Below are 18715 nucleotides of genomic sequence, written 5' to 3'. Positions count from 1 at the left end.
TGTTTATTGAAAAATCCGTTTGACAAATAATTGACACATGGTCATATTACTGCAAGTGAATTTAGACTCCCTATACAGTAATTTATATTGACAAGCCTAATGAAAGATAACGATAGATATATGTTGGACTAATATAAATGGATACTGATTGAAACCAGTCTTGAAAAACCCTTTGACTAGATATATCCAGATTCCGTACAGACAGTTGTGTATCTTGGAAACAAGTGAAGAGAACAGCCGTTTATAACATGAATTTCGGATAATGAAACGTTTCTTTAGATTATCCGGGTCAAGGGCAATATTGCATCAAATAGACACGGATAGTCTTACAAAATGCATTGTTTACTCGATATTTTGTAAATTATCATGGTAGTTATCAGTGCTCAGTCTATATTACTTTTTCCGTCCTCCTAGGAGATATTAAAGCCCCATTAAAAACAATTATTCTAAAGGTATTGATAAACGTATTGACATAAAGTATGAAAGAAAGGAAAGACGCAATTTAACGAAACAGTTCTGGGCCTACCCTCGCCCACCCCCCCCCCCCTCAAAAAAAAAATAGTTGTAGGCCAGCTATGTAAAAAGAATTTCATCACAGAAAAAAAAAATAGACGCAAAACATGCTTATTTCTAGTTTGGAAAAGGCAATTTATATGTGTTATGAGATTCTGCCTGGAGAATATTTGTCTGTATTCTGAAACGCAGAATATTCAACCAATTGCAATGGAATACATCACGTTTTCATTTACGCATAAATTACAAATTGTATAATTTTCTGGGATCTGCCTATGACAGAAGGTATTGCTTCATTATTAAACCATAGTTTGCAAAGGTTCATTATTTCGAGTGATTTGGGAGTTAAGATAAGATATTTTTCTTAAAAATTGTGTACACTTTTCACAGGGAGTTTGCTTTGATCTCAGACAACATTTTTGGTTAAAATGTCGTGAATTCTTTGTTTAATCCGACATCTAATAGGACAGCTTTGACAATTGTCAGACATTGTAAGTCACTAAGTATACGGTGCCTGTCCCGTGGTTATCCCAAATTTTAAAGTGAATCGATTCTTATTCAAAATTAAATTGATTTCTTTTATCCAAGTTGATGCATTTATCATTTAAGGTTCTAACAAGTTGGTATATCGTATTCGAAAGTTTAATTCTACTACTATGAACTATACTCAACACATAATAAAACCACTGGAATTTCAAATGTGTTGCATCGTCTGCAATTTCCTAATTCAGTATAATTTTTAATTTAATTTATATTTAGTATAAACCATGTAATAGTTCATTTAAGCACAATCTTGCAAGGGAAACGTGTTTGTAAGTTTTTTTAATTACTCTTTTAATAAAAATCTTATATCGCTTTAAACACTCTGCATCTGCGGTGCCAATCGCAAAGGCATTGTTATACATCACCGATTGATGATGAAGTGCTTGTACTTGGTATTGAATATATTACCATAGACATACGTGTCATAAACAGATGCAAGCCAGGTTGGGGTTTGGACGGTATACGTTAAGATGTATCTTCGAAAATGGATGTCATGTCTGAACTATCTCATGCACCTCTTGTTGGTTTTTAGTGCATGTACTTCAGTAATTAGTCAGGAGAAAGGACGGGAAAGACTGTCTACTCTTCATCGTGACGCAGAAAAGAACCTACTAACTATTATTCTACAATATCAGCAAGAGGAATGTTTCTACCAGTACACTCATGTCAATACGATGCTAAAATGTACTTTTCAGGTAGGCCTATCAAATGTCTTGACATTTCATTACGTTATACTAATTAGCATATTCATGTTTTTCATCAGTGTTCATCCAGAAGCATCAGCATAAAGTTTGATGCATGAAGATAGTATGTTTGGAGACGGAAACTGTCAGTCTTACTGGAGGAATAATTGTTTTTGTAATGCAGATGGTACAACGCTTGTATAACATATGTGATTATCATCAACATATACCATCAACAGTACCATCCAATTTAGTCCAACACATTAAGATCTTCAATTTAAGCAGGGAAATCACACTGGGAGACAATTGAGATTGTATTGTAAACTGAGTGCCAGTTATTTGACTTTGTAGCATATTTGAAGGGGATCCTGATGATCCTGAAGACCTCAGCGTGTATCAATCTGTTGCGTGAAGTTTCCTACTTCAGAGAGAAAACACAGAAAGAAACGTATAACATCAACTTTTCTGTTCCTGATCTCTGTCGGACAAGTGAGGCCCAAATCAATGCATGCACCTTCTATATATACTGAAAACTTGATGAAACCTTTTTACGGGGAAGTCATTTGGTCAAATTACAGTACTTTTTAAGACATACCAGACTTATTTGTAGCATGGTAAGATACCCATTTCATTTGTTCGATCTCTTTATTTCAGACCCCCGGTTTCGACACAAAAGTCAGTGTTAGACACAGCGGGCCGAAGGGTTTCATCGCTGCTAAAGAAAGTTGGTTTGCAACACTTGTAACAAATGTTACAAAAGAAGGTGAGCTCTAAATTATCAACAGGTCAAAAAGCGACGTTTGTCGATGCGGTTGCAGGGGTCTCATTGGCGTAATCACACGCGCATCCCGGGCGTGTATAGGAGGTGTACACCCGTTATTCAAGCACACAAAAGTTGAAAGATAACCTTGCTTGTAGCACTGATTATTTAGAACTTATTTATAGCCTAAACAGGCTATGCCCCAGAATTCACCATTTCCAATATATTTATTTATTGTGGGTATGCGCCTATACAAACTCCCTTGCATGGGACTCAGGTTTACCGTGCTGTAGGAGGTAAGATGTCAAATGCAGAAAAATAAAGTGTTTGGGAAGTGCTGTGTTATGATATTGTGTACCTTAGAATGCGTTAACTATACGCCTACTCGTTCCTTCACGAATTCGTTGCTCTCATCTTTTAGAAATTCATTGTTTACAAAACTGTTTGAATGTTGCCTTCAAAGCAATAGTAACTTATCAGTCTTACCGAATGAGAGAGGTATATTTTAAGACGAAGAAAGGACGTAAGAAATGATCAAAGTGTTCACAAATAATTAAACCAGGGATGTGTGAATGACCCACATCCCGGTTAATAACGCAATTGAAGGAGCTAAAAGTGAAAACAATGTTCAGGGTGACATCAACTAAGCAAGGCAGTCTTTTGATTGAAATTTCATATTGCTGCAAGCTAAAGCAGGTTAGTGATCAAGACGCCACGATTCAGGGGCCTACTTAGTCCCGTATGATTTAATCAAACACATCCACAACATTTTGTTCCCCACCCCCATATAAGATCTATTTATCACGTATTTTGTACACCCTGTTTTCTTTGTAGGGAACTATGAATACTGCTTTACCAATCTGAGTCCGGGTCCACATGTTCTTGGCTTTCATCTCTCCGTGATTGATGATGAAACAATATTAAGGTCATACAATGAAGGGGAACGAGACACAACCCCTCCAGAACTCAAAAAGATGTGGGTAAGACATCAATCCTATACAAATTGAATCGTTTGAGAAACAAATGGAACTATCATCATAGAGATGCCTAAAGAAGGAGAAATAAACCCTGGTGTTTGCAGTGGCCTCATAGTAGAGACTAATATTTTTACACTCTCTGTGAAATTAGTAGTCAAGTTACCTTTCCCAGAATTTCCAGGAATTTTGTAATGATTTTTTCACACCTACTGTGTTGGCGGCCATTATGTTAATTTCAATATAGCGAGGGCGTTTCAAAATGACATCAGCGAGCCACATCGTAAGTTAAACAATTCCCCTCTCTGCGTATGAACTGTACACTTGCTGTCTGAGATTGTTGGGAAGTTGGTGCAAAAATGCCGGAGTACTAAGCATTGGTTGTGTAAACAGGAGAGGGGAGGAAGTAGCAGGGAAGGGAATATGATATTATGTATATTCCTGACGGGAAAAGGTTACAGAGAAAGGAAAACGTACAAAAGGCACAAGAGCACCAGGCTTGCCCCCGCTCTGTCGCCAGAACTGTTACTAGTGTTGGCAGTATACTAACATCATATAGTAACTGTCAGTGTCAGCCACAGATGTGATCTGTTTAGCAAGCTCTAGGTCTCGCTGTCTCAGTTCCTCCACTGTAAATTCAGGCACGATTTGATAGCAGTCAAGTCCAAATAGATCCACGTTCTCTTTTTCCCAAAAAATTCCCGAGTCCGGAAAGTGTTTCTGGAAAAAATTGACTAGATATTGCCTTAGCTATCATGAACGCAGCGTAGGAAATGTGAGGTTTCAATGTCATAAAACCCTCGTTATTTAACAAAATAAACACACACACATGTACACTCGAAAAATATTTCTCCTACTGTTAAAACCCTTTAGAATGTATTATAAATAACAAACAGATTTTTTATTTAACACAATATATTTCTTCAATTCAATTCAATTCAGACAATTGTGTAATTATATATACCAAAAAGATTCAATAATGTGTAATAATCATTGGCAAATGCCACAGTTATCACGTAAAAGGAAAATGATTAATGCAGTAAATTAAAGAAATGCAATAAAAAAAACCACACACACAGACATATACACGAGAAGGGTCGGAATGTAACATTTTGTCATCATTTTGTAAAACATAATACCATAATATCTGAGAGGATAAAGATGTTTCCAAATCATATTCTTCCACAATGTGCCTATATTAAGGCGAGAAATCAAAACTAAATGTAAATAGTTAGAGCCATCCACTATGTGATATAATTAAAGCGAGTAATCAAAACTAATTTTCCAAATTTAGAGCCATCCACTATGTGATTATATTAAAGCGAGGAATCAAAACTAATTGTACAAAAGTTAGAGCCATCCACTATGTGATTATATTAAAGCGAGGAATCAAAACTAATTTTCCAAATTTAGAGCCATCCACTATGTGATTATATTAAAGCGAGGAATCAAAACTAATTGTACAAAAGTTAGAGCCATCCACTATGTGATTATATTAAAGCGAGCCTGAATCAAAACTAATTGTACAAAAGTTAGAGCCTTCCACGATGTTATTAAATTAAAGCGAGTAATCAAAACTAATTGTACAAAAGTTAGAGCCATCCACTATGTGATTATATTAAAGCGAGGAATCAAAACTAATAGTACAAAAGTTAAAGCCATCCACGATGTGATTATGTAAAAGCGAGGAATCAAAACTAAATGCACAATAGTTAGAGCCATCCACGATGTGATTATATTAAATTGAGTAATCAAAACTATATGTACAAAGGGTAGAGTCTTCCACTATGTGATTATAGTTAATCGAGTAATCAAAACTAAATGCACAATAGTTAGAGTCTTCCACTATGTGATTATAGTTAATCGAGTAAACAAATGTTAGAAGGAATGGCGTTTCATAGCAAGATCTTGCCAAGAGGCAGATTGGTGTGAAGACGGGTTGATTTAGGAGATAGACAAGTTACTCAAAACTGCCAAGAATGTTTATTAACGGGTTTCGTTCGTATGAGTCCCTCATCGTTTGTGACGAATTTATGTTACATGCAGTAGTAACTGTCATAATCAACCAAAACATGTTAGTCTTGATGCAGTATAGTATTTGATGGTATATTTTGCTTCTCTCTGACACAGGAGACCGTAGCTTACATTAGCAAGCGGATGCGACTGATCAGTTTAGACACACACCGTCATCTTAAACTGGTTACCGAAGATCGCCATAGAGCTATCAAGAAGTTTACGTATGTCAATCATTGGAGCCTCGCTCAATGCATTCTCATTGTTACGGCTGGTGTGGCGCAAGTATCGATCCTGAGGTATATACTGCGACCTGCTAAACCATCGGCAAGTAAAGGACCAACGTACTGAACGCATATAGGACTCGACACAGAGCGAAGGAAGGGACCGATGCACTAAGTATCAAACCGAGTTCAAGAGCCCGGACATGGGGAGGATCGACATAAGAATCTAGTAACTGAATTCAAGAGCCCAGATGAGGGAAAGGGTCGACATAACGTACGTCTGTAAATGAGGTCAAGGATCAGTGCGAAGGAAAAGGATTAGTACGAAGCATGTAACTGTGCTCAATGGTCCCGACGAGGGAGAGGAACACTATAGGAATAAGATTTGTGAAGGGGATGAGATGGAAAATAATGGGACACGCTTGTATCCAAATAAACCGAGTTGGTAATGAAATATTATCATGTAAATAGGAGGCGGTGACGGTTTTTTTTCTTTGCTGGAAAGGAGGTGGTGGGAGAAACCGCAACTACAGAAATGCGAGTGATCTAGAAAGGCTTTTGTAATGTTTAGTTGATGTTTAGATGTATATGTAAATATATATATATATATATTTACATTTACATATACATATATATATATCAAAAAGAGAAAAAGGAAAAATTGATACTTTCATTTCCAACTTTATTACTTAAAACGTTAAATCAGTTACAAAATATTTCGAGCGTTATCACAGCTCTTCTTCAGTTGCAGGAAAGAGATGAATGGAAATGTTTCTTAAGTATTAGTCTTAATATGACTTAAGTGTTGGTCCAAGGTTCAACTTAATATAAAACAGGAAAGAGCTTCTCCTTTCGGCTGAAGGTAACATGTGACTGTATTCCCAGTAAATTAATCCTTATCTTATCTTTCATTCTGTAATACATATACGTTGTAATGGTTAGAGGAATAAGTGAAAAACCTTTGTCACACCAACTATACCCTGAGTGCTGAATCATCCTTACCTATGGAATCACCACGACGTGTTTAAGAGAGCGGTACGGTGGAGATCAAGCTCGTAAATATGGAAGGATATCAGCAAGTTAAGAACTACTCCCCCCCCCTTCCCCAATAAAATAAATAAATAATATTAATGATGATGGTGATGATGTGGAAGATGACGACGACGACGAAGATGATGATAATGATGATGACGATGACGATGACGATAATGATGATGATGATGAAGACGGCGTCGATGACGACGTCGAAGACGATGATAACGATGATGACGACGACGATGATTCCGCTCCCTACCCGGCAGTCCATAACTACAAAACAACCCCATCTCCCTACAAACGGGCATGGTGATCATGTAGCTTGTACGGGCATGGTGAAAGTATAGCTCCAAATTGAGTAGAACTAATAACTCCCTGTCCGTAGCATCACCAAACCCAGTAAGATATTTCAAATCGAGTTAATAGATGAAAAATGCTGGTACAAACAGTGTAACGCATATCGCAGTCCATATCAAATGTTGGTACAATCATATATATCAAATAGCGTGTTGGGGTGTCCCTTCCCCTTTGAGAAGATTTTGTTTATGTAAGGTTGTTCTATCTTTGGCAAAACTTTGAACTGATTATATGATCAATATGTGGCATGGCACCACTCTGACTGGTACCTTGGGCGGACCGCCGCCTTCTTAGTACGCCACTGCAGACACATTCACAAACAAAAAGTCAAATACCAAACGGGGTATAGTGCATACAATTTTCTGGATCAAACTCCAGTTGCAGTTTTCACTACGTCATCAAATTGAATGCGCACAAGCCTGTATGTGTTTTGAAGCATATCTCCTAAATAAGTATACTGGTATATACGCACATGTGTTTCGGTGGTTGATTTTAATCAAATACGAGTATCAAGTCGACAGAGGCTACGTATGTACACAGAGAGACTCAGAGAGTGCATGCGACAATCCCACCATATGGATGCACGGCTAGTTTTCTCAATTGCCATCTTCTTTTGCCTTTATTTCCCTGGCAATGCTGGGAAAGATGAAGAGAAGGCCGGAGCACGACAAATTTACTCTAAGCCTCACATCAGACGCTTTCAGTTTCATGTGCTGTTACGGTCACAAAAAGAAGAATGCTTTTATCAAGACGCAACCGTAGGCACGAACCTAGTAGTGTTTTACCAGGTAGGTCCAGTATTATGTAACGCAAAGTTGTGTTATTTTGCATTCGTTGGCTACACATATTTTATATAATGTACATCATTTCGTCCCATGGTATTAGTGAACATTCTTAAGTGTCTTGTTGTTGTGGTATGATGTTGTCTGTAATAAAAATTCATAATCACAGCATATATTGTTACATGATAGTATTATATGCTTATATGATTGTATAGCTAATACGCGATGAGAAACCATTACTATACGTCGTCACTACAATATAGACCTATAGCCAATTGCTTTGTCTGAGACCCGAGGCGAGTTGCGTTCACGTGTAGTGCGCTTGTGTGTTGGGGGGGGGGGGTGTGTATGCTATACAATGTATGCTATACAATATTCTCTTCAACAAGAACACAAACAAAGAAGTATAATGCCAGTTATATATATATGACATATCGAGATGCTTGATGCCTCATGTCGTGTGCTTAACTTTAGCATGTAATCTTTATGTGGTGTCTATGAGAATCAAACAGTGTCATTTCTTAAGCGAGTAAGTGCTTTCTGCAAGCAGTGTACTTGAGTTACCCTATAACAATACTGAAACTGGATGAACACGGTAAACAAGGGTCGCAAATTGAATACGATAGATGAAGGAGTGGGGAAATGAGTGGTGTTGAGGGTAGGGGTGGGGTAGAGGTGACTAACGTAGCAAGAATATCACTTTAACTATATGTACCATTGTTTAAGTGTAGGTTCCACACTCGATCTAGATGGATCTTGATGGATGGACGGACGGACGGAAGGACTATAATCACATGTTGCAAATCACAGAATTATAAAACATATACAGTATAATAGTTAAAATATAATTTACGAAGGCAGTACAATCTCGGATTGATCTTGTTATTAAATAATCAATGATGTTGTGCCAAACAATTTGATCATCACCATGATACTTGTAATTTTAAACACATTCAACGGCATTGCCAGCATGACACCTCAGGCAATGAGTGTGGTAAAACCTTTTGTATTTAAACACATGTAAGCATATGTCAAATATAGAATGTCTCAACGGTCTACAATTATTGTAATTTACTCAGATTATGAACGATGGGGGCAAGATTCGATTTCGTCATTTGATCCCTGGTGACGTCGAAGACCATGTTGAGGTAGTAAGTCGGGGTCATAGGTCAACGGAAATCAAAGAAGAAGGTAATTCCATAAATATTTAAATAAAATAATGACATGAGTATTAAGGTACTGGAAAATGACTGTTCTAAGAAATCCCAGATAACAGAGTTTTCTGGCAACTTTCTCAAAATACGAAGATTTGCAGCTGAAATTGCAATTGACCCTACGACTGTATCACGTGAGTCACCTGATAACAGTTTCATGGGAAGTTATCAACAAATGGAAGGAGGGACAGAAAATCGGTGCCGGGTTGAAGATCTCCAGATGAATTTTATGTTTGTAGATGTTATGGTGGCCCAGATCGATCAAATTTTCAATATTTTATCTCATAATTTAGTTTTTTTTTCCTCAAAGTTCTATTCGTTTTTCGTGATTTGTAAAAACCAAAATCATAAATCAATTTTCTATCTCGAAAAATCGAACTCTTTTCGAAATTTCATTTCTAACCCACTCTTACCCATATCCGCAAATTTCCACTTTTTCTGTAATCCTTTTCATAGTAAAGGGTCAAAATGTCAAATGCTTATCTTACTGTAATATTGAAATGTCGCCTTTCTATTTCTCAATATCATCCATTTCCTCTCGTTAATCGAAATTACGACATTTTTTTCTAAAAATCTCAATAATTCCTCCAAATTTACAACTTTCTTGTATTTAAAGATCATGGTGGTTCTTAGGAAGGTGGGTAGTGTAGACAACTATGAATACCGAACGGTCCGTATAAATTTACGGAATTACGGGAGAATAGTAGAAGAATGGTTTTGACTGAGAAACTTAGGCAGAATATGGAGTATCGAATGTAAAACAAATCTTTGATCATGTGATGGCGTGGCACTCTTTTTGCTGAATGACCCAGCACTGCCATGAAGTGCATCTCTAGTTACAAAAGGGGAGGGCGTGGCAAAATCATTCTTGGCCCTCCTAACTTTCCAAGTCTGGAGGGGGTGGTGGGGGGGGCTGAGCAGTTCCTGAATGGATAATTATCACAATCGTTATGGACTCTCGCTACCAAGTGGAACGTTTCCCCCTTCTCTTGCAGGAATTTACACGTACTGCTTCACTAACTTTAGAAGAAATGAGTTGCAGCTGCACATTATGTTGTCAGTTATAGATCGAAACCTGCAACGCAGGCTTTACGAAGAATCCGCGGAAGTACCAGAAGAGTACCAAGGCACTTGGGTAAGTGGCGACCAAACTTGTAGCCATGATTTCATCTTACCGGAGGGGGGAAGGGGCGGGGGGAGAATCAATTGATTGCCATGTCAACGAGAGCGCTTTGCGCTATTTGCGTTGGTTCCATGAAGCTATACGATATGGTGGACTTGAGAGGGTTTCAAATTTTATTCAATCGACCGAGTTTTAGCCACGTACAATTATATTAAACTACTGGATATGATTAGCCTAATATTGATTCGTTGGGTAGAAATTATTCAAGTATATAAAGTCACTCAAACTAATAGCTAATTCTAGGGTGGCCTAGTCCAATTCTTGGCACCACATTGAGACAATAAAGGCCCAAACATTTTTGTTCGATTTCTGCCGTGTATACAGCTAGCCTGCTATTGGTGGTTTGCATTCTTTTCGGTAGAGTGACTATGTAGGCTACCTGCGTAGATAGCTTTTGAAATGTATATTTTTGGTCATAAATGGGAATGAGGTATTCCAATTTCCACACTTTTGAAACGTTTTGTGAGGTCTCTGTAAGTTGATCTCCCCAAATTCTCTCCGCTCATGCCCCCCCCCCCATTCTTCTCTCTCTCTTCTCTGTATTGGAGGGGCGACCGCCCGCTCCATCATCCCCTGGTAACGATAGCAACATACGAAAGCGTACATCATCCATTACATCAAATGACTTTTCAAGTTGACAAAGAACTGCTCCATTAGTTTCTCAACAATATATTGAAAAACGTTAGTTTCATGAACTTCGATAACTTTGTACTTAAAACAAATTACACGTTCGGTACGATTTGCATTGTTCATCGACATACCATTTCAAGTTCTAAATCAAAACTGCAATTATGAAACGTTTCCCGAAAGGTAGTGAGAGCCCCAGTGAAAAACGTATATGTGACCTGATTAAATCACTTTGGCTTCGGCTTTGTGTACAGCGTTTCTGTATGCTGCAATGTTGGACGAATAAAACTAACCATAATAGTTAGTACTTATTGACTTTGTGATCCGCGTAATAATCATTGCCGAAGGCCCCCCTCACAAATTTGCAAGGTCGGTAAGAGTGACTCCATAGTTTCCCCTTTCGGGAAACTATAAAGAGGGGGAACGGGATATTAACAACGAGTGTGCTGTTCGATGTGCGATCTTGTATGTGCTTATACTAAGTTCATGTGACAGTTCGTTTGGGTAAATATCTTAAGGACGGCAATACATTGGAAAACTGGGTATTTGACTGGAGGGAGGGTAATGTCACAACAGTGTGAGGTAATACAACTGGGGAGGGACCCGCATAGAGACCCTAAGAGGATACCGCAAATAAGTCCGAGGTGTAGCTCAGAAAAAGCTACCAGCTTTGGGTAAGGTAAGTATGGTGGGAGAGGCGGTGGGCCGATTCAGTCAAAGTTGAAAGACTAATTGGTACCAATATTTTGTTTTCAATCCAGAATGCAACCATCGAGCTCTTAAATGACGTAGATACGATGTACAAGTTTATGTTCCAGAAGCGACGTCGAACGTATTATGATCTACAACTGGTTGAAGGAAATGGCAAGTTTGTGGTATATTGGAGTGTGGCCCAGTGTTTTGTTATCATTCTTGCTGGAGTTTTAGAAGTTTTTGTACTGAGAACAATGTTTAGAACAGTATCAGTAACACCAACTAACAAACCGAGATCCTGATGAAATCATCCCTTTATACCTTTTAGGACAGACAACAGGTCCATATTTGAGAAATATAAGGAATATTAAAAGGTATATCGACATATGTGACTGGCTTGTTCCTTCGCTATCACCAGTGCTCTCTAAGCTCATACACCACAAGAATGGCGCATTAAGTTCATTAATGTTGGTGTAATACTGCAGGGAGTGGGCAACACAGCGGGTGGCCATTGTCATGGGTTCTTTAAAACATATATGATAGCCAATAAACTCAATATGAAAATCTTTTAAGACTCTTCTTGTTCTTAAATCAAAATCAATTTTATATATCAGTGCACTGTAACTATATGACAGGCGCGTATCCAGGTGGGTGGGTGTTAGGGCGCGGTCCCCGGGTAAGAAAAAGAGGAGAGAAAAAAAGAGAGAAGAAAAAAGGGGAAAAGAGGGGGGAGAGGAGGAGGAGAGGAAAAAGGAAGGGAAAAGAAAAAGAAGAAAGAGAGAAAAAGGAGAAAAGGAGGGAGTAGAAGAAAAACGCAAAGACACCGGGAAGAGAAAGAGGAACAGTGACATCATTACAGCGCTGATCCCTATTATATACACAGGGTAGCCAGTGACGGATCAATGATTTCGGAAGAGGCGTGCGCCTCACCCTACCCCTTACAACGACAACTCTATTTTTTACGTTTCCATTTTTCCTCTCTCACTGTATATATATATATATATATATATATATATATATATATATATATATATACATATATTCATATATATATGTATATAAATATATATACTATATATGGTCTATCATAACGTGTGTGTATGAACGCCTTAAACAATTGTACAATTGTGTTATGAAACCAACTGTGACTGGTCTCGAACTCGACCGAGTCGTCGGGGAACATGACGCATTTCGGTATTGATCTATATGCGAACTGCACTAGACCTATGTCCTTCGATGCAACACTGCCATCCAGATATAAATATTTTACACTCCGACATGAATGCTAATTGCTATACCCCAAACCTAGTACCGTAACTCGTACAATGAATCTAAAAATAAATTCCGCATGCGATTGGAGAATTGAGCACATCTCCTGTCAAGGGCGTAGGAACCGGGGGGGGGGGGCTGGGGAGGGGGGGGGGGGCTGGGGAGGGGGGGCGCCAGCCCCCAGTGAAAAATATGAGGGGCGGAAGTATCATTCCGCCCCCCCCCCGCTCCGCAAGTCAGAAAACCCCTTTTTCATTTCCAAATGAGAAAAAAATCTTATTTGGAGCACCAAAGTGCATCTAAGGCCAGGTGAAAATGCAAAATTCTTTACAAAATGGAGTGGGTGTTGAAGTGTGCTATATCGCACCAAATTGCATCTGAGGCCACCTGGAAATGCAAAAAAATTCCAAAGGGGAGGGGGCACCCCCTCCCCTTAGAACCCTCCCCCAGGCCGGCCATCAGTTTTCAGCCCCCCACTCAAAAGTACCTTGAATTCCTACGCCACTGTTTCCTGTGAATATCATGTAGTGGATCCAAGGGCGTATCATGGCGGGGTGGGGGGGGGGGTGCGAGGGGCGGACGCACCCATCACTTCTTGAGATTGTACCCATCTGCATGAAAACGCGCGTCCCACAACCCTACGCCCCACCCCTCTAATCGCTTCCCGATGAGTTACGAAACTTAATTAATGACCTTCGCCCGTAGTACTTAGACCTTGAAAAAATCCGGCAACACCCCACTTCATCGATAACAAGTGATCGGGTTGTGTATTAGTGACATCTAGAGGTCGTACACTTATGGCAAGCCATGTGGGACAAACACTGCATAATATATCCGCGTAGTAATTGGAATTTATACGCGTATTAATTGGAATATATACGCGTATATATTATTAGCCAATCATATGGCTTAAATATATCCGCGTATTAATTCGAATATATACACGTATTAATTCGAATATATACACGTATTAATTCGAATATATACACGTATTAAATAAAATACATATGGGGATTAAATCCAATATATGCACGAATTAATTAGAATATACACGAAAAAAAATTTCCGCTCTTGCTGTGTACATTTACCAAGGATAAATGTTTTGGCGGGCTCACGAGATCGCTTCAAATAGCGAAACTTTACACATGTACAACACATGTATATTCGAATTAATGCGCGTATATATTCGAATTAATACGCGGATTTATTATGCGGTGTTTGTCCCACCTGGCTTGCCATATACACTGACCTACATGGAGTGTGACCACTCCTGATTTTGCAATTTCCCAAGATCAGGCCCCGAAAAATCCCAAGGACGGTACTGTATGGATATCTAGCAATATCTAGCGATATCTAGGGATGAAAATCCCAAGATCTTCCCTAAACTATAGGCAGAAAGAGAATCGAGACCTTCAGTGTGTAATTAACTTGAAACTGTGCGTCTTTCGATATGAAAAGAATGTGGGGCATTGCAAACTAAACAGATAAAAGTTGTTTATTTCAGTCTCATTTCAATTATTGGAATTTGTAAAGCAAACAGCAGATATCACATCATAACAGTGAGCATCAAAATGGCGTTCCAGGATGAACAGCCTCCAAACTGTCATGTGTGTAGTCATAGGGGTTGGAGCCCAATTTGATTTGAGGGGGGGGGGGGGGAACGACTTGACCGAAAAATATAACCACAAGTTTTCGCGCGCTCCGTGCGCATTCAACATGTTCATGTAAATGTCAAAGGCAAGCGTCGGTTATTAGATCGCATGCCATCGTGTACCTCTACAGTTCGGAAAGTTGCGCAGTATACAGTGGGATGCTAATGTTAACAACGAAATGTCTCATGTAGATGGAGAAAAAGCATGGAGGTCTAATTATGTCAAAACCATCTTTTACATTAGTAATGGCCAATTATTAGGGCAAGCTTAGAACTTTATTTTAGTTACCATGGAGAATTTTTTAAACTATTGATTTCCTTTAGCTACATCATTGCAATTTATTTTGCTTTCAGTAGTTGCGCGAAAAATTATCAGCGAATTTTCACAAAAATATTTGGTTGGGGGCTGCAGCCCCCCCCCCACCCCATCTCCTACGCCTATGTGTGTAGTGTTTGGTTTTGGAAATATCGGGTATTTTCTCATTTCCTTCCAGGCGAAGTGTTATAGTAGCTGTTAAATGAGGTTTTATATTTGAACACCAATAAATTTACTGTGTCTGAATTTTCGAAAATTCCTTGACCAACATTCTTCATCATACTTCCCTCTATACTCGTGCAATTTTGACCGGTCTGGTAGGGGTTAAAGGAGGTTTTCTATATTGATTGTCCATAGACGAGATTTTGTGCAACATTATGGGTATGTTTTGAAGTGAATTTATTCACGAAAATTGCGAATTTTCAAATTCTTAACAAATAATGCGCTTAAAACCTTGAAAAGTGGGGCTGACGGGTATTGTGGGCCGCGATGTAGAATCACCTACAAAAGTACTGATCCACAGGAGTTGCGATGAGGTCTAACATGATGTGTGACAATCTTCAAAAATAATAATTTTTGATTTTCATATAGCGCTTTACACCAGCGATAGGTCTCAAAGGGCTTTGCAGACGTTATATTACCCCTGTCAATGATAACATTTCCCAGAGACAATCCCTCCAGTCGGCAGCAGTTATATACTGCGCCCAATGACAAGTTACCTCACAGGTACCTATTTAACCCCTGGGTGGAGAGAGGCAAGTGAGATAAAGCATCTTGCCCAAGGACACAACGTAATGAACTAGGCAGGAATCGAACCACTGAGCAATCCTTGGATCACGAGTCCGACGCCGTAGCCAATTGGCCACCACGCTCTCTAAATGTTTATGGATGAAAAACCAGAAAGCCAGTGGGCTTATTGTGATTCCTTGCCAATTGAGATGATTAAATTGTTCAGCAAGGTTCTTTCACTGACCGTGAGCCTACCTACTAAATATGTTAACTTACCATGTTTACAAGCTATTTTTAAGCAAAATCAACTCAAGACCTGTCCCCTAATAAATGTGCATAATATCACATTGAACATACATAGTCATGCACCTGCTATCTACCAACACATTAATACCAAATATGAATAAATTCTGACTTTAGGTTGCGGAGTTCTATGCATTTGGAGTTTCTCGTGATTGACCCCGTGACCTCATTATTATTCATGAGATGAGTACCAAAATCAATAGGGTTCTTCTACTCACTATGGCGCATATATGTATCAAGTATGACTTCAATCCAACTTGTCGTTGTTCAGTTACCGTGTTTACAAGCTATTTTAGTGAAGATGAACTTAAGCCCGCCCCCTAATAAATATGCATAATATCATCTTGAACACATATCAAAATATACCCGCTATCTACCAAGACATCAATACCAATTACGCATAAATTCTGACTTTCGGTTGCGGAGTTATTGGCATTTGAAGATTTTCACGTTTGACCCCGTGACCTCATTATTATTCATGAGATGAGCACCAGAATCAATAGCGTTCTTCTACTCAGTATGGCACATCTATGTACAGAGTATGACTTCAATCCTACTTGCCATTGTTGATTCATCGTGTTTACGAGCCAAGGGCGTCACAAACGCACACACACACACGCGATCACTATCGCATAGATTACTTGAGCCTTCGGCAAGGAATCAAAAACTATTGGGAAATACTAAGTTCTTACCCAAAAGTGTACATCTGGTTGGTCATTGGTATCAAAACAGAAATTTTCTTGTACGCTGCGCGCCAACCGATGGTGGCGCCCCGCTTAGATAGTCATTCGCGCTCCCCGGATTAGAAAATCCTGGATACACGCCTGTATGAAGTTAAAGATCCTTCAAATTCAATTAAGCCTTTGCTATATACAATATCAGTATAGAACTGTGTTGTTCTCTATCCAGTTCCCCACCCCCCCCCCCCCCCCGCCCCTTCACTTCCAACTCTATATTGTTCTATTTGATTTTGAATGTTCTTTTAACATTATTTTTCTTTACATAGACTTCGTCTTTTATAATATTTTCTAACACAATAATATCCATATTCTTAAATGGTGTTTCCTTCCTCTCATCTAACTCTTTGCCTTTCTTAATCTTTCATTGTTTCACAATTCGGGCCTAAAGAATGTGTTCCAAAAAGCATTTTAAGTGGAAATAAAAGTTGTGCCCACCCGGCCCGGAATTATTTGGGACGCAGATGGCCTTCATGTACCGTACTAGCTATTAACCAACAACTGTATAACACGTTTGTCTACAATCCGACTTAGGGTTGCAGAGTTCTTGCAATGTAATGATTTTTACGTTTGACCTCATAACCGCCAAAAACGATAGGGCACATCCTCTCACTATGATACATCTACGTAGAAAGTATGACAAATATCCATAATTCCGTTGTTGAGTTTCTAACCCTAACCCTCGCCGACACAAGCGTCACAGATGAACACACACACACACACGTCAACCTGAATGCTTAGGTTCGTTTGCTTCCAGCAAGGAACCAAAGAGCATGCATCGGTAAATATATGTTAGAGGGCATGACATTTCGTTCCTGGCAGGATCTTTTTTATAGTAAAACAATTAGTTACACAGATAGATAACAAAACTGTAGAATTAGACAGATGAATCGGCAGTGACGTAAAAGGAAGTAGACTGAATAATAGATGGAGATATAATGCGGTGGCATGCAGAATACTTCAAAGGTTGGGAGTGGGAAAGGGTCAAATTGAAAAATCCCCAGATTGATACAGGTAGGGGCTTAACCCATATGCAAGGACCAAGGGTGAATGAAGGACTTTATAACGGTGGGGTGTGACCCTGGGTTTCTTGAAGACAACCCCCCCCCCCCCGAGGAAACTTGAAATTGAGATGTCAAATAGTGCATTCTGAGCCATATTTAGGCTAAGAATTTAGGTTTATATTTAGCTATAAATGCAAGGATGTACTTATAAATACTTTTGATTTTTTGTGAGGTTGAAAAGGTTTTACACAACCATATCAATGGTCTAATTCTTCCCTGCCTGAATGAAAAACATCAACTGACTGGCCAATCTGGAGACTGACGATGGTCAGGGCCATGGTCCCCCAGCCCCCACTTTGCACACGCCAATGATAAAATGTCAGACCCTCTATTTTTCAGACATATTTATTTTAATCTCACATTTTTTTATCCCTGTACATGCTGTTTTTCTCCAGTTTTTCTTCTTGAGATGCTGTGTTAACAAGATCTTCTCCTTCTGACATATGTTCCATCTGGACCTAAAATCCTAAAAGTATTGGCTTACTTCTCTTCATAGGGTGCAATCCAAATTTCAAGTATCAGATCTTTTAAAGCTATAAACACACTGGTATGATTGCAAAGTGTACAGTTGTCAATACAAAAAGTATTTGAAGTTACTTGAAGACATTTCCTCTCAATTAAGTACTATTGTGTTGCACTATTTGTATCTGTTAGGGTGTTCCTAGATTCAATTACTCTGGTAAAGATTTCCAGAATGGCACTCTAAAATGTTGCTAGTTTGCTTTTCAACATTTTTTGGTCTTAGAATGTAGTTTAAGAAAGTATTTATATGGGAAGCAAGTATAAGTGCTGCTGTTCCATCCAACTTTCATTTCCTAACACCAAGTTAACACACCTAGTTAAAAAAACATCTGGTTTTAACAAACTCATTTAGCCCACCAGATTCACTCAACTACCAACTTCTATACCAACAGACTGTCTTCTCAAAATTGATTTCTCTATGAAAATTGGCAAAGACTAGGTACATCTGTTACAATGGTGTTGTAGGCTGAGGTATCAAGTTTTCTGTGGTTTGAATAAACCAGAAAAGGAAAGCATTTAGTGG

The 18715-nt window shown here is 38.8% G+C and overlaps 2 protein-coding genes across 2 annotated transcripts; both read left to right on the top strand.

Moving 5' to 3' along the window:
* Positions 1-1478: 1478 nt before the first annotated feature.
* Positions 1479-6793, top strand: LOC139975952 (uncharacterized). Its single transcript, XM_071984259.1, has 4 exons — positions 1479-1751; positions 2394-2502; positions 3334-3479; positions 5604-6793. The coding sequence occupies exons 1-4, from the start codon at positions 1527-1529 to the stop codon at positions 5835-5837; spliced, it is 714 nt and encodes a 237-aa protein (XP_071840360.1). The 5' UTR covers positions 1479-1526; the 3' UTR covers positions 5838-6793.
* A 532-nt stretch (positions 6794-7325) lies between these two features.
* Positions 7326-12169, top strand: LOC139976277 (transmembrane emp24 domain-containing protein 6-like). The gene is made up of 4 exons (XM_071984924.1): positions 7326-7890; positions 8964-9075; positions 10094-10233; positions 11670-12169. Exons 1-4 carry the CDS (start codon positions 7633-7635, stop codon positions 11901-11903), a joined length of 744 nt encoding a protein of 247 aa, XP_071841025.1. The 5' UTR covers positions 7326-7632; the 3' UTR covers positions 11904-12169.
* The last annotated feature ends 6546 nt before the right edge of the window (positions 12170-18715 follow it).

This window comes from Apostichopus japonicus, chromosome 11 (genome assembly GCF_037975245.1).
Source record: "Apostichopus japonicus isolate 1M-3 chromosome 11, ASM3797524v1, whole genome shotgun sequence".
Taxonomy (NCBI): Eukaryota; Metazoa; Echinodermata; class Holothuroidea; order Aspidochirotida; family Stichopodidae; genus Apostichopus; species Apostichopus japonicus.
Note: the sequence above shows the minus strand (reverse complement) of the source record. Positions and strands in the feature narration are given on the sequence as shown.